Source organism: Passer domesticus, chromosome 9 (assembly GCF_036417665.1).
Source record: "Passer domesticus isolate bPasDom1 chromosome 9, bPasDom1.hap1, whole genome shotgun sequence".
NCBI lineage: Eukaryota > Metazoa > Chordata > Aves > Passeriformes > Passeridae > Passer > Passer domesticus.
In genome coordinates, this window is record NC_087482.1 from 39,790,501 (window position 1) to 39,812,939 (window position 22,439).

The following is a 22,439-nucleotide window of genomic DNA, read 5'->3' on the forward strand; positions in this document are numbered from 1 at the left end:
AAGGAAAAAGGTCTGTTACAAGAGATCACCAACGGTATCATACATTTAATAAATGAACTGGGTTTCATACACCAGAACAGAACAGTGTGTACATAATGAAGTGGAAAGTAAAAACACTACCTTTCTTGCTAGTTATTTTTTTCCCTACAGTATACCAAGTTATGCAATATATTTATAGGTTACTTCCAAAATGTTTTAAACATCTGAATTTTGCATTCCCTTGTATTAAAAAAATTACATATTAATTACTCGGGAAAGTTTCTGAATTCTGTTTAGCAGCAAATCTCCTTTCTTGATGGTTTCTTGGTACTGCCAATTCTTGCTATCAGGCCTAGGAATCGTGGGGGAAAAAAACAGGGGGTTAGAACTGAGAATAGGATTTATACCAAAGCATTAAACATTTCTGTAGTAAATGTCATCAAAATAGATGTAATTCAACTGGTCTATTAAAAACAACCTCTAGGGATTGTTACATACCTGTTAGTTTCTACAATCTCGTTTACTTTGTCTATTTTGCAGTGCAATCGCCCAGCTGCAATAAATCTTGAAAGCTCCCTAAATAAAGAAAGAAAGTTTGTTAAATCCTCTTTCACCAGGGACTTGCAGACCGAAGAGCAATGAAAATGCTGTTACTCCATGCTGTACTTCTGAAGCCACAGCCTATGGAACTTCATCAGGTATCTTATGCATCCTCATCTTATTAAGGTTTGGACATTGCACCCAAAAATAATCCTTTTAGTAACCTGAACACAAAACCTCTTAGTTCCTTCTCCTCAGGCCAGTGTTGTACTTGAGTTAGAGAAACTTAGCACTGAGCTTTGTATCAACTACTCTCCAAAGGCAGCAGTAATGCAGAGTGGAATTTGGAATTTATCCTGAGGTAAGTATCTTCATGGCAGCCAATTAATTAGAAAAGTATCTCAAAAATATTTAATTTTTTTAAATGCTTTAAAAATTTTTATTATTATTGTTTTGTTTAACCAACTGGTGTTCTACAGTCCTGATGGTAGAAGAAAATATTCCTCTGTTCAACAGTAAGGTAAGTTAAAACTCATAATAAATTACTGGAAAGCACAAGCTTAAAACCTATGACTTAAATTACTTTTGAATTAAATGGTATTTGGTTTCTCTTGAAACACTTATTAATTTTAATTTCTAAATATTTCAAGCAGTTTCATGTTTTTGTAAGTTTTTTATATTAGAAAATCTGAAACCTCTCTGAAACAAGACTAAGTCTTGTGAAGGCATTTGGAAATAATGTGCTTCCTGTACACAGAGTAGAAGTCAGTTTCTCACTTCATTCACCACTTAGTTCTTATCATGATCCAAATCTGTTGGTTTTATTCTAGAAAATAATTTCAAGTTGGGACTGCAGAGTATGTTTGATTTAAGTGAAAAACATCAGATCCTGTCCACATAACAGAAACCAAGCAAAATGAGAGAGTGAGACTGGCAGAGTACAAAAAATGTGCAGATCCCCAACGTTGGAACAGCTCAGTTTTTGCATAGCTGTGAACTAAGCTGTCTAAAATCTAAAGTTCCATAGCACATGGAGGTAAATAAATACAGCAATAAAAAGAACAACAAAGTAATTTATAAAATACCAGTTTCTCACACTCCCATAGAAAATGTAACTTGGCATATTTAGAATACAAGCGAACGAAGATTTTTAGTCATAATGAGATCACCATAAATATTAAAAAGGTAAAAAGGGAGATGTCTATGAACTGGAAAAGCCAGAGAACTTACTGATCTATGAATTCTACACTGACTCCAAAGGCTTCTGCCATGTAGCCTAACGTCAAGGACCGGTAGGACTCGAGGAGCTGGCTGTAGGCGTGGATCCGCATCTCCCGCACGTAGTACCGGTAGTGAGGGGCAAACAGCCAGTCCTTCTTCATCTCCTGCTCTACAACAGCTGAAAAGGAAAAGAAAGCAAAATAAATAAAAGAAGGCAGTAATTTCTAAGAAATTTCATACATCAGTTATGTAAATAAAACACACGGCACCAGTTAATAAGTGTAACCAAAACTATGTTGTGTTCTCGCACTCCTCAGGATAGGAAAGGGATTCTGCACTAACAGAAGCAAATTCATGTAATCTCTATCAGTTCTGCAACCAGGAGTGTAAGAACATGCAAACAATATTGTGGCAGAGCCAATGGGAGCCTGTAAAAATGCACCCTTCTTTCAGAGGGAGAGGGACCACCTCGCTGAAGGCAAGGGCTGGATCTGCTGCCCGCAGAGCTGGGTAACAAGCAGACTCGGTTTGTAACTCCTTGAGGAAACATTGTTACCCACACCTGTACAAGGACATAACATGAATTTTCTGCTACTAGCTCTTACATTAGTTACAAGGATTTCCAGGCACTGAAGTGATTTTTTTTTTTCCCTGACAGCATCAGTTCTTGGCTTGGGATGAGGCTGGCAAAAGGAAGATGCTGCCCTTTAACTCAGTCTCATCAGGCCTAGTCTTCAAGGGTTCTTCCTTGATTTCTCTAAATATCTCATTGTCTTGTATTCTCTCACAGAAGAAAAACAAGCAGTCTGAGAACAGGCAAGAATGAGGGTTTTCTGAACAGCTTTTCTTTGGTGTCACCCTTTTACACAGAAAGCTTTCAAATCTTTCCTGATGTGGCTCTTTAGGTAAGATGGTGTTTCACAGCCATTTTCAAAGTGCTTTTTCACCTAATCAGATGTGACCTTTCACAAGGCTCACTGGATGAGAAATTTGTTTTTCTTTGAAAAATCAAAGCAGAAAATTTTAGGTCACTGTTAAAAAATCTCTGTAGTTTGTTTTTTCTGCACATAGCTCTAGTTTTAGACTGTAGCTACTGCACAAAAGTTATGTACGATCTGAAACAAGTAACTGAATCCCCTGAAACAGTGTTGAGGGACACAACTCCGCCTTACCTAGCGACTGGAAAAAGGCTGCATATCGACACTCGTAGAGAGAGAAGAGATACTGCCTTACAGCTGGCAAACTGTGCAAGGCTTCCAGGATCTCTGCTCCTTTAATCACCTGAAAGCAAACACACACCTTTAACCACCATCCCCTTCAGCCTCGAGATGAGCAGGTTAAGGCAAGGCTCTGCAGTTTGCAGCAGTTTTTCCACCTGCTCTCCTTACCTTCTCCCTCAGGTCCGGCCTGTCCAGGGCAATCATGCTGACATAGACAGTGTATGTTACAAAGGTTTTGTAATCCATCAGTTCATAGGAGGTAAATGTGGAAACTGTATCAAGGAAGAGCTCTGCTGCTTGTTTGAAGTCTCGAATGGCTACACAGTAAAGGCCCTGGTACACCTTGAGACGGTTTCTTCTGTCCCAGTCTCCTCCTTCTTCTATTAGACTTAAAATAGAACAAGAATATTTACTCATGTAAATGTGTCGTGTAATAAGTTATATGAAACAAGCACAAATCAACTGATACCATGAGATTAGAGAGATAATAACTCGGTTTATGTTACAGCTTGCTGATACAGCCCAGGTTTTGCACACCTGTTGGTGTAGGAAAGTGGCTGCCCTGGCAGAGGAGAGGCCAGAGGCTTTTGCACAGTGCAAGTTTTGGCTGAAAGGAAAAGTTTACAGCCTCTTCAGCTGTGACAACAGGCTCTGGATGTGTAGGTAAATATTACTGTCAGCCTGGGCTGTGGCAACAGATTTCCACTGCTCTTGCTGCTAAAATCAAAGCTGCAGCACAGAAAAAAAGATACAGGTTGCCACTTTTTACGGGTCTGCACAAAACTGGTGTGGCTGTAAGAAGGGCAGGGATGAGACAAAACTGCTGAGAAGGCAACACAAAATATCCCTGCCCAAGAACAAGGGAAGTGGAAACTTCCTCTGCCTTGGTGTCTCAGGGCAGCAGCAGAGACTGGAACCACAGCTTTCTACAGGAACTGCTGAGGTTCAAAACACTGGGAGCACAGAGACACTGAAGCCACCAGTGGCACCAAAACACACCATGCTACTCTGCTTCTAGAGGAAAAGCTCCCTCTTTACAGAGCCAGCTGGGTGCCACTGGCAGCAGTCACACCCCAAGTGGGAGCTGTGCTACAAATACAAATTGAGGCAGCTGCTAGAAAACAGCCACCACAAAATCTTAACCTTTCTCTTGCCCTCATAAAAACATCCAGGAGCAGGAAGTGCTCTAAAACAAAGTGACACCCACCCATCACTCTGGTTCTCTCTCACAACCAGTCCCAGTCATTTCTGCACAGAAAAGTATTTATCTTCCATTTCTTTTTCTACAGCTTGTTTCAAAAATGCTTCAGTGCACTCAGACAGGCCAAGCAGTACCTTTTTGCCTTTTCAATGTTCCTTGTGATGAGGTCATTGTCCATATAAAACAAGCCAATCCTGAGCAGGTAGAACACGATGTCCAGGCGATGTCCCAAGGCCACAGTTTTGTCGTAAGTCTTGCGGAATGCAGTCAGAGCTCCCTCCTGGCAAAACAGTATTTGCTGCTGTAAGAATGTTAAAAGCACCCACAACATTCACCAAATACCTGTTGTAAGGACACCTGTTGTCTCCCACTGGTAGCTGTGACTTTGACATTATGCATTCTGAATAATCTTAACGTATCCAAATTTAAATCAAGTTAGAAAAGCTGTTCCTCAGGTATCTTTTAAAGCTAAAGACTATGGAAATCTACTCTGTAACTTGAAATTCAGCTGCATGATCTAAATAGCTTGGAAGAGTCTGAAGGTGTAAGGAAAGTGAATAATGGTGTCTGCAAACTTTTCTCATTGTCAAGAAAAAAATTTTCTTTCGAGGACTGTTTTGTTTCTAGATAATTTATACTTGAGTAAGACCCTCCCCTATCTGCCAGCCACGTGTGAGAAAATGCTCTGCAAGTCCCCCAGTGCTCACCCAGCTAACAGGGCTCCTATGCAGTGTTTGCTACGAGTCCATAAAGCCTCTGCTGTCACCAACCTTGTCCCCAATCCTGCACAGGTACTCAGCCTTGGCCATCATTGCATCCCGGATTTCGCTCTCCCCCAGGATCTTCTCTGCATCTTCTAGCTCGTTGTCAAGACGTTTCAGCTCCTCCTCATTGGCTTTCTTCATCTTGTTCAGCAGATCCGTGTCCATCTGCCACTCCAGGGACTTGCACAGGGCTTCGTAGTACGGAGCCATGTCTGAAAGAGAGGCAGGAAAGGTTCTGCTGATCCTTGCTGCAACAAGAGTGTGTTTGTTCCTAAAAGGACAACAGGAGTGTCAACCAGAGATGTCCCTTCTGTGAGCAGGTACCTGCTGAATGCAGACACAGCACAGCCCCTCTTTCTGCAGCCTTGCCCCTCATGCTTCCTCTCACTCATCTCATTTGCACTTTCCCTGCCTCGCACTGGGGTGGCCTCACCTGAGTTCTGGGGGCAGTTTTGGGCACCACAATAGCAGCACGTGAAGCTGTTATAAGGCATCCAAAGGAGGGACATGAGGATGATGAAGGGTCTGGAGGGGATGTATAAGGAGCAGCTGAGGGCACGTGGTGTGTTCAGCCTAGAGAAGAGGAGACTGAGGGGAGATCTCAAAGCTGTCTAAAACTTCCTCATGAGAAAAAGTGGAGGGTCAGGTGCTGATCTCTGCTCTCTGAAACCAGTGACAGGACCTGAGCAAACAGCACGGAGCTGTGCCAGGGGAGGGTTCAGTTGAATTTCAGAAGGTTCTTCCCCCAGAGGGGGTCGGGCACTGAACAGGCTCCCCAGGGCAGAGCTCCTGGAGCACTTGGACAACGCTCTCAGCCAGAGCGGAGCATCCTGTGCCGGACCAGGGGCTGGACTTTGATGATCCCTGTGGGTCCCTTCCAGCTCAGGATGTGCTGATTCTCTCTATCCCGCGGTGCTCAGCTCAGGGCTCGGCGGTCCCGGCAGGATGCAGGAGCGCTCGGAGCGGGGCCAGCGCCCTCGGTGCCGGTGCCGGGCTGCGGGGGCCGGGCACACAACACACACGCCCTGCCCGGGCTCGGTGAGCACGGACGGCCCCACGGCTGCTCCAGGGACACGCGGGGGGAGCCGGGGCCGGCGGGCAGGCAGACAGACAGACAGGCAGACAGACCCCCAGCCACCCCCGGAGCCCCCCCAGGCCGCACTCACTGTGCAGCCGCACCGCCGCCATCAGCTCGTCGCGCGCGGCGGGGTCGGGCGCTCGGGGCCGCAGGCTGAGCAGGAAGCGGAGCTGGGCGATGCGGAGGTCGGGGTTCTTGGGCAGCCCCTCCTCCTCCAGGTTCTCCAGCGGCATGGCGGCGGCGGGACGGGGCCGCGGGGCCGGGGCTCGGCGGGACGGGACGGGCGGCTCCGGGCGGGCGGCGCGGCGCCGTGACTCAGCCGCGACCGGCGGAAGCGGCCGCGCGCTTCCGCCGCGCGGCGCCCCCTGGCGGCGCGGAGGTCCCGGCGGCGCGGGGCGGCCCCTGGCGGGCGGAGCGGCGGGGCCGGGCCTGGCCCACACAGGGCGGGATGGGGACACAAACACAGAAACAGCCCCTAAATCACCGCCACAGCCACGGGCTGCCCGGGGAGAGGGCGGCCCAGCCCTGGAAGTGTCCAAAGCCAGGCTGGAAGGGGCTCCTGGTCTGGTGGGAGGTGTTCCTTGCCACGGCAGGGGTTGGAACTGGGTGATGTTCACAATTCCCTTCCAGCCAAAGCCGTTCTGTGACCCCAGAGCTCGTGGTGCAGGGCTGGGCTCGGGCAGTTCTGGAATGTTTCCAGTGAGGGAGACTCCGCAGCCCCTCTGGACAATCTGTTCCTGTGCATGGTCACTGCACAGGAAAGTTTTTCCTCATTTTCAGATGAAACCTCCCGTGCATCACGTTGTGCCCGTTGTCCCTTGTCCCGTTGCTGGGCAGCGCTGAGCAGAGCCTGGTTCACGTTCTCGGCACCCTCCCTGCAGACTGACAGACGTGATGAGCGCCCTGCCAGCTGTCTCTGCTCAAGGCTGGAGGGGCCTGTCTGGTGTTTGAGCACAGGGGAAGGACACGGACCTCAAGGGGTCACAGGAAAAAGTGTGTGTGTAGCCTTTGTAGTTTCAGAAAGGAGCTCAAATGTGTTACACCAGAGCTTGTGCCTCAAAACAAGTAGATGACAAATAATGAGGGCTCTAAACATCTCTGGTTTCAGTTGTATTTCATCCAGGACGGTGGGGAAGTCATACCTGACTCTGGCCTGTGCTCACCTACTTCTCATTTAGTTTTTCTTGACATTTCTCCATCTGTTAATTAAATATCTTTGATTTTGTCTTTCATCACACAGCAAACACTACCAGTGCTGGAGCATGTTCCCTCCCTTGGGAACATCAACTGGAGATGGTGACAGAAGGGCTGGATGATCCCCACGTGTCCCCACTGGTCCTGCCCTGCTCTCCCTCCTCACCAGGGCTGCCCAAAAATTGTCTGTGCCACGTTACAGACAGGGCATTGACTGTGTGGAGCCCTTGAGGTTCATCCCCGGTTGATACCTGCAGTCAAACCCTTTTTTTATCCTTACAACTCTATCTATATCACTCACTGTATTCCCTTGGAAGCTGGCAATGAGATAAAAACACAGTTGGTGCTTTTGGAGTGGAACACAGCTGGGTGCTTAGCTCCTGCAAAGGGCATTTTTATGTGCCCAGGGCTAATTTGTGGGATACAGGATCCCACCCAATCTCCTGGGCCATGGTTGCTGTACAGCTGAGCTCCTCCAGACACATTTTGACGTTATTTGTTGGAATTGGGGTTTAAGCACAACACTTTTGGCTGGTGCTTCTGATTTGGAGTTGTGCTTTACATCTGGGTGATGGGAGAAACAGTTCCCTTGGCTGTTTTGGAACTGTATTCCCAAGCTTGGCTTCTGTATATTGGGTATGAATTATTGAGGAGCTCGCTGGAAGAAACAGTTGCCTGCTGTGTATTTGATAAGTGCTAGTATTTTTTACATTGATTCCGACTCCCCCCCTTAATTTATTGGCTTGTAGTTATAGTATTTTAGAATAAACAAAGGAAAAACTGTGTTTTAAGTTGGGCAGTTCCTTTGTTTCTTTAGGAGCAGTCATTTTTTCCTTTGTCTTCTGTTTCTCTTTCGGAGCCACAATCACTTTTGTATCGATTGCGCAAGGAGCAGTGGCTGTGATGCTTTGCAGGGAGCAGCACGCTGATCTCTTGCAGCAGTGTTTATGTTATTTGCCTCTTGGCCTTTGCATTTGCTCAGAGGCCTATTAATTAGTTTTATTTATGACAGACACTTTTAGACATCTTGCATGGTTGGTTGTTTTTTTTCCGCATCTTGTCCCCAGCTCTATTCCTTAGGCAGCGTGCTCTGGAGCTAAGGAATGCTGTTTATTCTTTGCATGCCTTGTTTGGGAAGAAAAGGATGCTTGGGGTTTTTCTGCTAAGTAAGGCTGATGTTCCAAGTGCTCAGGCGTTGCACACACGGGTGAATGTGGCTTGTGTGAGGGGCTGAGCTGGGATTAGCTCACAAAAATTGAAGATGGAAAAAATTGAACCAGCTCCAACATACAGTTATTGCAGACAGTCCCTCCAGCGACGGGTGGAAGGTGGAAAGTATGTGCAGCTCCCTTGAAAGCAGATAACCTGGCTGTCACCATAGCTCTTCTCCTAATCCCTAATAAAGATTGGTTTGCAGCCACAGCTGGAGGTCTGCCCTCTTCCAAAATTCACATCGTTCGTAACCATTATAGTTCTGGCCATTCTCACTGTCCACAGAAACACCCACGCCCTGTCAGCCCCGCTGGATTTGGTATCCTCAGCTCAGTGTGGCAGTAAAAGCCACAGATTCATTATGTACTGTGGGAGAAAAATTTCTTCGTTCTCCCATTTCTGGATTTGCCACTTTTTAATTGGCTAAAAAATAAGCTGTTAGGTGTGAGAAGACTAAGGGAACTGAGGTTTAATTTCCCTGGGTTTAGTTATTACTGAAATGCCGTGTGTTGGTTTGTAACCATATGAAACACTAGTTAATTACCCCACACAGCATTTATTGCCTGTAAATATTTGCCTATATTTTCATATTTATGTGTATTTCAGCAGTAACAGGGAGAAAAGGAGGTGGGTACACACATGTGACATTCACTACTAAATGCAAAAAAAACCTCAGGGAGAATACTTATATCTCAAATATTTAAGTGATGAAATAAGACCTTGTGGTGACCATAATTAAATATGGTCTTAGGGTATTCAAAAGGATCCAAATAATTTTTTTTTTTCAAAAAGGGATCTCAAATGATTGTTTATTTCCTTACAAGATGCATCAGGGCAGTGAGGAGCCCTGTGATGGCTCCAAGATGTTTCTTGGGAGTGACAGTGTGGCTGTGCTGCAGGCGGGGTCCAGAGCTCACCCTGCCCTGGTGATGCTCACACGCATCAAGAGCTTTGTTTGCTCCTTGCAGTTCCCTGGGTTGGACACATCTTGTGTGGTCAGTGCCCCACACAGTGGTCATGGGCATCCCAAGTGATGCCACTCTCCTCATTACTATTTTTGTAGCTGTGGGAGGTCACAAACAGGGCTGGAAGTGCAACTACAGATTTCCAGATCTCCTCCTTCCCCAGTAGCAGCTGTTAGTTATTAAATGCCATCCAGAGCAAGGTGGCTTTTTATGCATCTGTGTGATGTCGCTCCTGCCTGTGTCCTGGCTCTTGGAGCCGTGCCCAGGCCACCCCGATGTCCAGCAGGACAGCCAGACACAGTGTGTCCGTCTGGAGCTGAGCTGCCACAAGGTGCCAGTGTTTCAGAGCAGGAGCTGCTCGGAGTCTCTGCCTTCTGAGTGCTTTGCTGGGCTGTTTTCCCCCCTCAGGGTGCCAAGTGAAGCCCTGCTATTGCTGAATGTTGACTGAAATCTTTGGGCACTGCCAGCCTTCTGCAGGGCCACAGACCACCCAGAACCTGCTGTGTCCCCTCCCCAGCCACTGCCTGGTTTGCAGACCCCTGTGTCCAGGCAGACACCACTTTGCTGCTGGCAGGGATGTGTAACATACTTGTTATGGCACTGTCAGGAGCCAAGTATTTTGCTTGCCAGTGTCATCAAGGGAGCCGGGGACTTTATCTGCCACCAGTCCCTCTGCTTGTCCAGCCCTGCTGAGTGCAGGGGCTCCTCTCTCCCAGCCCATAAAGGGAGAAGCTCCCATCCCTCAGGGTATGTGGCACTTCCCAGCAGCAGGTCACAGAGTGCTCCCCTTTCCTTTCTTCTCCAAGGAGGAAAGGAGCCCTCTTGGCTCTCCCGGGCTTCAGAGACAGGGACCACGCTGGCACTGTGAGCATCCTCTGCCAGCAGATCAGGATCTGCAGCAGGACCCAGGATTGGACCCAGTGCTGCTGAGTGACTTTAATTCCCATTGCAGGAGGCATGAAGGGCCCTGGGAGCTGTTGGACCTGTCCATGCTCTAACAAAAAGCTCTTTGTGTGCAGCCACCACGCTGTGAGCTGCAGGCTCACCTCAGCAATACCAATTACGCTTTCATACCTCGCTGTCATCCTCAGGCATCTTCAAGGCCAGTGCATTTGTTTCATTTGCAGGGCTGGTTTAACTGAACTTGGGAAAAGATGGCACTTAAATCACGTCTGGCTTCATTCTTCGCCCTTCAGTAGTGGAAGTGTTGACAGCAATACTCACAGTGGCACTGAATAAGCATACAAGTGTTAGGCATTGATTTCTTCTGAATAAGCTCCTAGAAGTTGCCTGTTTTCCTAGGTAATTATTGTTGGCATAGGTATGGCTGTTGTCTCAGGAAGTCTGGCTCTCAGAAACTACAGTCTGTGTCAGCAGGGAATGAAAAGCACAGGGTCGAGCTCTCTGCTAGCACAGCTCCACAGGCTGGCTGGTGTTAAACAAGCCCTGGTACCAGCATAAAAACAGCTAGAAAAATGCCTTGGAGTGGGATTTCTGCGTCTCTTGAACCTCTCTGATATTCTTTTATCATCCTTTCCAGGTTACCAATTGCATCTGATCAGCCAAGTTTTTTTTTAACAGCAATTAGTGTCTTTTCTTCCCTTGCATATTTTCAAATCAGTAAATCCTTGTTTTGAAGGACAACATTTTACATAAGTGGCCAAATTAAGTCTTTTGCAGAATGAGAGTCAGGGTGCTCCAACAAACAGACATGTTGGGGGAGTTTATTACCCTGGGAAGAGAGGGCTCCTGCATCATTACTTAGAGATCTGAAAAGCTATTAATGTGTAATGGCCATGAGAAATCAAACTGACAGGTAGGGGCAGTGGAGGAGCCTCTTCCTTTGCTCCACACCCCTGGCTGCCCTGGGTGCAGGCATTCTGCTGCCTGAGGCTGGATATATTTAACACCATTGCCTCAGGAAACCTCGGGGGAGAGGCTCTTTCTGAACAGGTGAGAACCCAGAGGATTTGGTGCCATGAAGACATGCAGCAAGTGACAGCTCCTGGGTGAAATGGCTGTAACGGGGAGTGGGGAACGCTGGCACAGGGAAGTGAAATCCTGCTCAGTGTCTGTCCCATCATCAAACCAAGAGATACTGAAATGGCATTTATGGAGATGTGTAAATACACACACACACACACACAAATGTTTTATGCTTGAGCCTTTTGTTTCAGATCCTGTGTTCCAGCTCGCCTGTTACAATGCAGAAAGGAGGGTCCATGGGAGATGGTAGCCTGCGAGCCTGAAATCAAAGTGAGGTCTGTTTATTGCATCTTGTCTCCTAAGTATCAATTTACTTGGAGAAAACAGATACTCTAGACCAACCCACTGATGTATTTGTTTCATACACAGCAACAGCACCCAGTGTTTTCCATGATAAATGGTGTCAATATTATCACAGGCCAGTGCTCGATCTGGCCCACATGGAGCACAAATATTGATACCTCCTCCAGACTGATGTGACAGTTTTAGGGGGGTACCATGCATAGAGTAAGGTGTGCTGCTGTTTAAGGTATCCTATTATGTGTAGAAATCCACAAATCTGCATTAATTTGGTGGCTCCAGCTATGTGTCAGTGTCTGCCTTTGTTTTTTAGGTAATTTGTGCTGTACACTTTCACCCCATGGTTACTTTTATTATATATGGATCCTTCTGTTGGGCACTTCTCTGTTGACTATGATTACTGCCACATCAACTGAAAACGCTCCTGTACTATATAATTAACTTTATCTGCTTTGCTACAATGCCTCTCACTGGTAATTACACACACTTCAGCTCTTTCACTACATTTTTAAGAAGTGCTGATTACTCTTGCCCAGCCTCTGTCCAAACTGGAGGGGTTTTACATGCCTAAAATGATATCTTTTTCCTTTCAGCAGCCCTGGCATAATCTGGATATTGATTGTAGTACCTATAATGTGATCTTTAAATAAACCATCTGTTTGGAATACACTGGGGTTTATATGTGCTGGTGGCAAAAAGCTTGTTTAATTCCCCAGGTTGTTGGCGGGTTGATGTGATAGTTATCAGTTTACTGACATAATTTGAAATGAAGAGCAAGGAATTTGAAATCTTTCAGTTACTTGGGAAGCTACTCCATTTTCTTCCTCCTTAGCTCACCTTCCCTGCGGTTCCAGAGTGACTTTTGTCCTTTGATGATTTTTTTAAGCCTCTTTTTCTCAAGCAATATCTCATGCGATTACACCCTCTGCCATCAGCCTGTGTTTCTGTGCTCTAAAGCCTTTGCAGCCCTTGGTCAGCTTGAACCAAATCTGATCGATGTCATGAGCTCTTAGTAACGTCCAATTCCTCGAAGTTACGGGAGATGAGGGAGGCAGATCCAAACTGGGAGGATTAGCTGTTCTGCTAACCCACACCACCCTGCCTGCAGTGAGGGGATTCCTGTGCCTTTTGCTCAGCTGGTGTTGAGGGAATGTGAGCAGCAGTGAGGATTGCTGTGTGGCCATTGCAGGGTGCATGGAGGGATGGGAAATACATAGGAGTGAGGAGTAGGGGAAGAAGAGCTGGGAGTGTCACTGTAGTGGGGAGAAGGGATATGGGATCCATGGAAAAGCAGCCTTTATCCCTGACTGCTCACATAGCAGCAGCTGCCACTATAATTGCAAATATTGATGTATTTTCCACAGCTTCTTTTCAAACACACAGCCTGGGGTTTTTTGTTTGGGGTTTTTTTTTCACTCTTTATAACACAAGTGATTTTCACATCACGCAAGGAAAAGCACTTGGCTGGGAAGTGTTGTGCAATTTCTATTGAGATCTCACAGCAAACCAAGCACACATCTATTAATTAAGGCAAAGGGTGTTTGACACAAAACAATAGTGTGATGATTTAATATTGTGTTGTCCTCTAAAATAAACCCAGTGTTGAAGTGACCACAGTCTGAACATCCTGGTAAGTTCACAGGACAAGGCACTTCCCTAAAATATGTGGGAATTTAGCTCTGCTGTTTCTGCAGACTGTTGGAATACCTGGAGAGCACCTGTGAAATGCCCATTAGCTTGATCACCAATTTAACTGTGGAAAGTGCTCTTGTTCCCTTCTGAGTGCACCTCTGAGTCCCAGAGTAGGATTTCAGGGTACACACAGTGCTGTGCCCTTGTGCCCAGACACTGATCTCCCTAAATGTTTTGCTTTTATTAGCGGGCAAGTTGCTAGCCTGAGAAACTTCAGTTTTGGTGAAAATAGCTGGATTGTTACTTTAGGGGTTTTAATGTTGGTTTTAATAAGTGAGCAGAAAATTCAAACCATCTGGAATTGAGAGTCTGTCTCCGTGCAGTGCTAGAGGATCCTCCTCAACTGATGGAAAAAGCACTGCCATTGCACAGAGTGACTTTGGGAAGCAGAGAACTCAGGTGCCTTGAAAGAGAAATACCTGCAGTGTATTTTTTTCTTTTATTTGCAAGACTAACTCTCCTTTCACTGAGTAGAGTAGGAATATCCTTCACCCGATAGAGATGAGGAAAACTCTCCAGATGATTTACATCATGTCTCGAGATCAAGCCTTCAAAGGTCAGAGAGAAAGGCCTTAAGAAAGGAAAGTGTGATTTAGCCCTCTATAAATGCTACTGTTATTAGTGTCATGTAGGTGACTTCTGGTTGCATATTTAATCTTCCTGAGCTTCGACCTGCAGCCAGCTGCACTCCTCCCCCTTGGCTACATCTTTTTTCTCTCTTAAGTACTGGTCATTATCATCTCTTGGTAACACATGGGACAAAATTCCCTGACAGAAAGAAACAAAAGGAAAAATCCTAACCCCCAACATCCACCTCTAAAATCCCCCCCACAACTCATGTGAACCTACTGTATGCTGGAACACCTCTGGTACTCACCTTGAACTCTTTTTGTCTTGCCTGCTGAAACACACTGATTGGCACTTACTAGGGCATATATATACTATTTGCTGTTGCAGGATTTTTCCTGGTCAATTCACTGTTTATTCCAGCGTGGCACAAGAACTGGGGTGGGATTATCCTGGCCCCAGTCAGCCACAAGTACTGCTGGGTGGTGTAACATATATTCTGCTGCTCCTCTTAGCTTCTTCCAGCTAACACTTTTCTCTGTTACAACACAATTAATTCCTCTCCAGGTGCATAAACAACCCTTTTAATGTTTTTCTAGTGTGGCCTGCATGACAGTACCTCCACATCTCACTTGCTTTCCTCTGTGTTCACACTGAATCCTGCCCCGTCATTCCCAGCACCATTACAGGAGGCTGTACCTGCTGCTCCGCTTTCCGGACTGGCACCCCTGCTCCTTCCCCTGTGCTTGCAGCTCCTTGTACCGGCAGTTTTGGCTGGAAGAATATTCCTGGATGTGCCACCATCCGTCTGGCACAGGGAGGTGTTCCTTGGAGCAAGGAAGAGGCACTTTGTGAAATGCAGTTTGCTGCTTTTTTGAGCACAGTCGAAGGTGTCTGGTCTGTGGCCATCTCTGTTTGCTGGGAATTGCCAACTGCCTCCCCGTCGGCTGGAGGCTCTCTGGCACAAATCCATTCTGCTGTCGGGTGCTGGATCTCACCCTCTCTGTGTGTTCTCTGGTCACAGCCATCCTTGGGCAGATGCCATTTAGACACTGGTCCAACTCATCAGACAACTTGCTTTCCTGTTCTAGGCCTTGGACTTCAGTCAAGTTAACCTCTGAGAAACCCTCTCATCTTCAGTTGGATGCAGGAAGGATTTCATTTGTGCTGCCTTTGCTTTTCAATATTTTTTTTCCAATAGTGTATATATATTGTGTATACACCTATATATGTATGCACACTCTGTGTAGTTAAAAATATGCACTGTGTGCTCTGTGTAATCACACAGACATGCATTAGTTTATCTGTCTGTCTATACATCTGTACTTATGTGTATTGTAAATCTTGTAGGAGTCATACTTGCACTCATTTTTCTCTCTGAGATTTTTTTTTTCCTGGAGTGTTCCCTGAGCCACAGTTTTGTGGTTTGCCCCATTTTTCCCTTTAACATCCATTTTCCAAGAACATCTAAAATTACTAAGCTGTTTATTCAGTTGCCTTTTAATGTCTAGAACCTTTGCAAAGAAATATGCCAGAGCAGCTATTTTCAGCTACCTTTTTCATACCTACTTGTGTTATGTGCTGCTTCACTTGTAGTTTCCATGACAATTATCCCCAGAGTTAGAGGCAGCCTTACCCTCCATTGCTGTTTTGCAAAGCAGCCATTGCTCTTGCCCACTTGAGACTCTGAGTGCAGAAGTTCATTTTTAATACAAGTTTTTATTTCCATAGCTTCTCTATATCCCACTAGCACTACTTGGGTTCTGCAGGTTGCTGTAATATATATTGCATCCTGCCTGTTTGCCATGGTAATGATCTGGAGGGCAGAGACATCCCATCCTCAAAAGGAGAAGCATATTCTGGCTGGTGGAAGAGGACACAATGTCCACAGAAGGACTCACACAAAGGATTAATTTCACCTGGTGCAAGGTAACCCACTGCCCAGCAGTGCACTGGAGCCAGGTTTGGTTCCTGGCAGGAGGGAAGAGGAGGGTGGGCACAGTGGCTTTGTGCAGAACCTGAGCCCTGGCTGGCTCCTGCCCCCCCTTCCCCCGGCACCAGCTCCCCCCTGGGCACAGCCTCTGTTTGGCCACATCCTCCCTCCTGGGCACAGGATGCCACTTTCTTCCCGCACAGTTGTTCAAACATGAAAATAATGTACTTTTAATATTTTGAACTGTATGCTGTTCAATATATATTTCAGTATCTTTTAATGTTATTATCATTTTGGTGTTTTTCTCTTGCTCATTCTCCTTTTCCTGTTTTCTCCATCCCACCTCTAGTGACTCACAGCAATTTTTGAAGTGCCCAGCAGCAATCCTTTGATATATTAGCCTTATACATTTCCTTATCTATTCAGTCTGGTACGTGTAACTGAGCTTTCTGTATGATCTACTCTCAATCCTGCCAGTACCTCCTCACCCTTTCTGTGCATCTTTTTTTTTTCTTTAGTTGACTCTTTCCTTCCAATTTTCCATGTGCTGCCTCCTTTCATTCTTACCTACTTGCATCCTTTCCACCCACCACCCCCAGTTTCCTCTCCTGAATCCACTTAAGTGTAATCTAAAACATACTGCTTGAAAGTGGAAGCCCAGAGAAATATTTGCTCTGGCTCTCGCTAGCACCTCTCAATGCCAGTGAGCTCTGGGACAGTGGATTCTTAGCCCTGCAGTAAAATGAGCTTTTCCTGTAAGTTGAAAATTTGATTCTTTCTCACAAGCTACAGTCAAAGTGATTGTCAGCTCAAAAAGTACCTTTTAACTAAATTCAATGGAATGCATTCAGAGCAGATTTTTGGATTTCCACATGATAAAATTAATTACAAAAAGCAGCTTGTTATTGAAACAGAAAATATCCAGAATGCAACAATATTTGGAATTATATTTTAAGGAAAAAACATCGATCAGAGAAAAAAGCTTCAAAGTCCAAACTGATTATCTTCTTAAAGAGTCTTAATAGTTTGTAAGATAAATGGGAATGAAGAACTAGGGGAAAGAGAGCTCTTGGAGAGAGAGTGTGATCTGCCACAGCACATGAGCTGTGAGTGATTCAGTGCTGAATAGCCCCAAATTACCAACCCACCCACCCAAATGGCACCAGTGACCAATGGACTGACCTGGCTTGTAGTGTGGCAAGGGAGACTGAGAGCTCCCATTTCAGGAGACTATGGGATAATGAATGTGGCTGCTGGTTACTGAGAGCAGCTCTTCAAAGCTCCTGAAATGTTTGTTCGTCCTTGTACTTGCGTTACTCATCTCATCCTCAGATGAAATGCAGGGTTTTGCAGTCATGCGGGGTGAATTGCTGGCTAAGTTCCTTGACTTGTTCCACTGGCTGGTGGAGCTGATCTGCATAGATGCACTTTGTCAGTCTGATCTTGGCACTGTGTATTGCCCACTGTGAGATCCAGCCCAGCTGCAGCAGGGTTTGAGGCAATATTCCTTGTCTGATGTGCCTCACCAGAGACACCCCCTTGTGGGTACCTCTGGCAGTAAGGGGTTAAGCTCCCTTTCCTGAGGATCATTCCTGTTTGTGTTCTCCTGTTCCCCTGCTGTGTATCCAGCCCCAGCTCCTTGGTACAGCCTTGGTAGGAGCTCCATTTCCCAAATGCCCCATGCTCAGGGCTGTACCCAGCAGCATGGCAGCTGGATGGGATGCCCAGCTGGACTCCTCCATGGGCACTGAGTGGCTGGTTGCCTGGTTTGACAGTGAGTGCCCACACCTCTTCCCAGCTCAGCCTGGATTGTTGGATGCGCTGTGGGGAAGTACAAGTGGTAGCAGAAGAAATCAGAGGAAAGGAGGAGTGGAGGACCAATCTGTAGATTGACCAGCCCCCACCATGCACCAGAGAATTGTCTCAAAGCATTAGCCAGGAGTGGGGCTGGGACCCTAAAAAGGGCTAGGGTGAGCAATGGGGAGACAAGGAAGAAAAGGGGAAGGTAGCCAGGCTGGTGAGGTGGGCCTGGAAATTGCATCTGGAGCTGAAGCTCCCAGACTGCATCTTTCCCTGTGTGGTTGGACTTGCCACAGTGCCCCAGGGATGTGGATTTTGGAGGCAGTCATGCCTCTTCTCGAGCTGTGGTGTTTATGGCCTGCTGTGGTTTTGGCACACAGTTCCTGTTTCAGCTTCTCCCCAGATGCACGGTTTGGGTATGAAGGCTCCCTGTGGCACGGGGGTCTGCTCCCAAAGTCTGAGGGCTGCATGGGCATTGTCCCTGGTAACTTGTCCAGAATCCCTTTCCAAAGAAGATGGAGCCAAGGTGTGGCTGCCCTGCAGTCCCTTCTGTTGGTACAAGGCAGCTAATATTTTATTCCAAATTGGACTAATGATGAAAATGTGCTGGACACTGGAAAGAGATGTCTTGAGCACACAAAGCAGCTTACAAGCCTGAGAAGCAAGGAGGGAATTTTTCATTTGGCAGAATAACACGCATAGCAAGCACTCTTGTTTTTAATAAGCTCACAAAGCTTTTTTGAAAGCTAGGGATTTTTTTTCCATCCTGAACACATGAGGTATTTTCATTTCATAATGAATGTATGTTACGTCCAACTTCCAGAAAGCCTTTCACATGAAAACAAAAAAAAAATAGCAAAGAATATTTCAGATGCTGAAGCGAACAGGGTGGAAGTAATCATGAAAGAAAATGCTGGAATATTTGTTCTGTGCTCAGAGATTGTGTGGTATCTTGTATTGTCTGAAACAGCACCAGATAATAATCACAAGTGCAAATCTCTCAGGCTGGGGCAACAGGGAGAGGAGCCAATCTCTGTGTCTCCATAGAGCTGGAAGAAATTTCAGATATTTCTGTTTGTCTGCAGAACAGCTGGGGACTTCTCAGACATGAATCTAATTAAGCATATTCCTTGCTACAAACACTTCACGTCCTATTTCTGAGATCCAAATGTCTTTCCAAAATGAAGCCGTAGGAATATAGCTTTCATGCAGCCTGCTTTTTCTAATTTGGTCTGGGCAAAATTAAATTACAGTTATAAGCTCAGAGGAGAATTTACTGAAGTCAATAATATTGATTGATATTTGGGTATCAGCATAATGCCATGCATTAGTGATAGCTGAATTTAATCCACAGGCCCATGAGGCTGCCAGAAGCAATGTGGGTATTGGATTGGACAGGCTGGGTGACATTTGACATGCCTGGTCCCCTCCATCCAGCATGGGTGTCCTCCCCACCATTTGGTACTGGTGTCTGTTCCTGCCTCCTGCCCTGCCCTGGGTTTGCAGATGGTCAGGCTAGGACCAAAACTCAAATATTAAATGTTTTCTTTTTTTTTTTTCCCTCTGTTTGCCAAATCCCAAGGTTTAAAATAAAGCATTTATTTTCTCAGTAGAGAAAAAGACTTGCCACAGCAAAGGGCTTAACTGGAGCCATTTCATTCTGCTGGGATGTGAAGTGGCGCAAGCCTGGCTGCCTGAGCACAGTGTGAGCAGCCGGGCTCCAGCCTTGGCATGTCCCTGCTCCCTCTGGCACTGGGCATGCTGAGCTCCTTCAGCTGTTTTCATGGCACAAAGCCCTGGTGGCACAAACTCTCTGCATGGCTCTGTGGACTGCCTGCTCATCTGGTAACCATGCCCAGAACAGAGGGCAACTGTGCCCAGATCAGCCTGCCACCCCCTCTCTGAGAGCCCCGGGGAGCCCCAGCCCCACCACAGCAAACCATTAACTTCCAGTCTGCAGCCACCTTGTTTTAAACTCTGGGTTTCAAACCAATCCAGAACAGAAAGAACATTCCTTCCTGCTTGCTTTCTTCTGTTTGTTTTGTTTTTGTGGCACAAGATTGCCACTGACTTCTCTGCTGCATGTGGAAGCCCTCTCTGGAATTCTTGCAGATTTGAAGGAATCTTTTCCTGCTGATATTGCAGGGAATACACTAATCTGAGCAAAAAATCCCAGTATTGATGTATTCATTAGAGTTTTCATCTTTTCCTTGCTGTATTTATTCCTCTCATAATCCAGTTGAAGCCAAGCATGCAGGAGGCTGGTCCTGGGCTTCAGGTCCTGCTCTCTGATGCAGGTCACAGCCATGGCAAGGCTCATTGGCAAAGCCACATTTCCTCAGACCATCTCATGCAACTGGAAAAAACAGATAAGCTTTCAGTCAATAAGCTTGGGTCTCTTTATATGCAAAGTTATTTGTCTGTGCTCCTCAGAGAGTTTGATTTGTGTTCATTTGCATGTACCAAGTATAGTGAAACCCAGTGAATTCTCCTGACATGTTTTCACTCCTGCAAGAAACATGATGGGAAGTGGAAGATACGATCATCTCCCTCCCTAGTGGCATCAGTAAGTATCACACATATCAGATTAAACCCTTGACATTTTTCCAACAGTGTGAAATTTGCTTGAAGATGCTGGAAAATGAGTTATAGATGTGAAAGCAAGTCTTGGAATATGAATGCAAACATGTTAACCCTAAAAGCAGTGTAATTTGCTTTTTCTGAAATCCTGGTGTGTGGAGCTGGAGGATCTGGCAGGGAGAACTCCCAGCACAGAGCCTGGTGGTGAGGAAGATGTGGGCCATGAGACAGAAAAGCCTTTTGGCTCTTGAGTAGTGATGGATAGCTGAATCCTGCCCAGTGATCCTGAGGGGTGCACCCCAGCAGTGAGGGGGGACATCACTTGGGGGTGCCTGGTGTGCTCCTGCCCCAATACTGGGCGCAAACTCCAGTGTCATTGTGGCCCCTGAGGAGAGCTGCCCAGCTGTGCATGAGATAAAAAATACACTTTTCAGCTGAAAAGATAAAATCCCTTAGCTGCAGTATGATCATCCACCTGCAAAAGATTTCAGGAAAGAAGCAGGTCGGTCGGGGATTTGAAGTGCTCTTGTGGGCAGAACTGAGCCTTTGATGTAGAATTTAAGTCAGGACTCTTTTATGTCTTACAATGAGACTGATTTTAGTGTTTTTGCTGCAAAAACTCTCCAGTAGGTTTTCAGACACTTCTCCCCCTGACACACTGAAGCTGAAAGGCACACTAGGGTAATGATTTTGGATTTTCCATGCTTGCATTTGGGATCTGTCATGTTCTGATGGTGAAACCTCATCCTGGTAGAATAACCCCATTGAGCATGGCACATCCCACTCAGTCCCTATATTGGGGGTGGTTTATTATCCCATACCATTTTTGGGGTGTTTGTTTTGTTTGTGCCCAGGGTGGCTGCTGTCCCTGCCCCAGCCCCCATCCTGACTGGCTCTGGGGCTGTTCTAATAAATGGGAGCCGAGCTGGGGTTTCTGGAGGGAGTTTCTGGAGGCAGCCTTTCCTTTAAGCATTCAGTTCCACTGGACACACACAGCCAGTACCCCTGACCAGGGATCCTGCTGTTTCTGTGGGCTTTGTCTGCTGCTTTTTTTTTTGTTGTTTTTGTTTGTTTGTTTGTTTTTTGGGTTTTGGTGGTGTTTTTTTTGTTTGTTTGTTTGGTTGGTTTTTTTTGTGTTTTTTTTTTTTTTTTTTTTTTTTTTGCTTTGGCACTGTGAATGAGCTTGCCAGCTTGGCTTCTTTTACTGCTCTGTTGTCAGGAATCCCAGAGGCAGTGCATGCCCTGCCAGGACTCGGGAGCATCCTCGTTTTCCCACTGGGAGCTGTCCCCACCGTCCGCACAGCCGGGACCCAGGGATCAGCCAGTGAGAAATCCCAGGGAGTCTCTCTCTCGTTCTGCCATGTTTGGGAGGTGCTGCTGCCCAGTCCTCTTCTGCTGCTCTGGGTTTTTGCTACACTGGAGCCGTTTCACCCTCTGCCTGCCAGGCCGTCCCTCAGTCTGGGTACAGTGGCAGTGTTTCTGCTGCCTCTTGCTTCTTGCCCTGGGGGAGCCTGCTCTGCCATTCCAGCTTGCTGCTTCAAAAGTTTCTTGCTGCAGCCCCTTTCCCTCTCCAAAGGGGCACCATGACCAGCTGCCCTGTGAGCTGTAAAGGCCGCCCTTTCCCCACCCTCCCTGCTCCCGCCATCACCGCGTGAGGGAGGCCGAGCCCGCGCCACAGCGCCCCCTGCAGGCGCGGGGGAACCAGCGCAGCCCCGCCCGGCCGGGAGCCAGCAGCGCCCCTGCTGGCCGCGAGCGGAACTGCGCCAACGGGGAAAGCGCCGGGCCGGGATGGGCTGGGATGGGATGGGATGGGATGGGATGGGATGGGATGGGATGGGATGGGATGGGATGGGATGGGATGGGATGGGATGGGATGGGATGGGATGGGATGGGCTGAGCCAGGCTAGGCTGGGCCGGGCTGGAATGGGCTGGGGAAAGGCTCCACAGCCTTCCTAGCTAGCACTTATTACGCTTTCTGTGGTTAATAAACAGCTGGTTTTCTTCGCTTTCACCCCCTGTTATCCATTTCTCTCACTGGCAGAAGAAAAGAGAGATATTGAAGCCCTTTCTCCTTAGAGGAAATGCTCATTGCAGGGCATTTCCTCCTGAAATTTGTCTCGAAACTGGGACAGTCTCCTTCTGCCTCTGCCATGGATTGCACAGGGCAGCAGTGAGCAGCAGCAGCAGAACAAAAGCTGAGAGACACA

The 22,439-nt window shown here is 46.8% G+C and overlaps 1 protein-coding gene and 2 long non-coding RNA genes across 3 annotated transcripts; 1 reads left to right on the forward strand and 2 right to left on the reverse strand.

Moving 5' to 3' along the window:
• Window positions 1–25: 25 nt before the first annotated feature.
• PSMD6 (proteasome 26S subunit, non-ATPase 6) lies at window positions 26–6,398 on the reverse strand. The gene is made up of 8 exons (XM_064432928.1): window positions 6,092–6,398; window positions 4,932–5,137; window positions 4,296–4,441; window positions 3,129–3,348; window positions 2,913–3,021; window positions 1,750–1,918; window positions 478–555; window positions 26–331 (listed from the first exon to the last, which is right to left on the reverse strand). The coding sequence occupies exons 1-8, from the start codon at window positions 6,234–6,236 to the stop codon at window positions 235–237; spliced, it is 1,170 nt and encodes a 389-aa protein (XP_064288998.1). The 5' UTR covers window positions 6,237–6,398; the 3' UTR covers window positions 26–234.
• Window positions 1,185–20,933, forward strand: LOC135308138 (uncharacterized). Its single transcript, XR_010368664.1, has 8 exons — window positions 1,185–1,555; window positions 2,531–2,645; window positions 3,469–3,623; window positions 4,250–5,245; window positions 11,552–11,635; window positions 15,689–15,848; window positions 20,120–20,218; window positions 20,860–20,933. It is a non-coding gene; the product is annotated as an uncharacterized LOC135308138 (long non-coding RNA).
• Window positions 9,205–15,701, reverse strand: LOC135308140 (uncharacterized). The gene is made up of 2 exons (XR_010368665.1): window positions 14,230–15,701; window positions 9,205–11,619 (listed from the first exon to the last, which is right to left on the reverse strand). It is a non-coding gene; the product is annotated as an uncharacterized LOC135308140 (long non-coding RNA).
• Window positions 20,934–22,439: the final 1,506 nt, after the last annotated feature.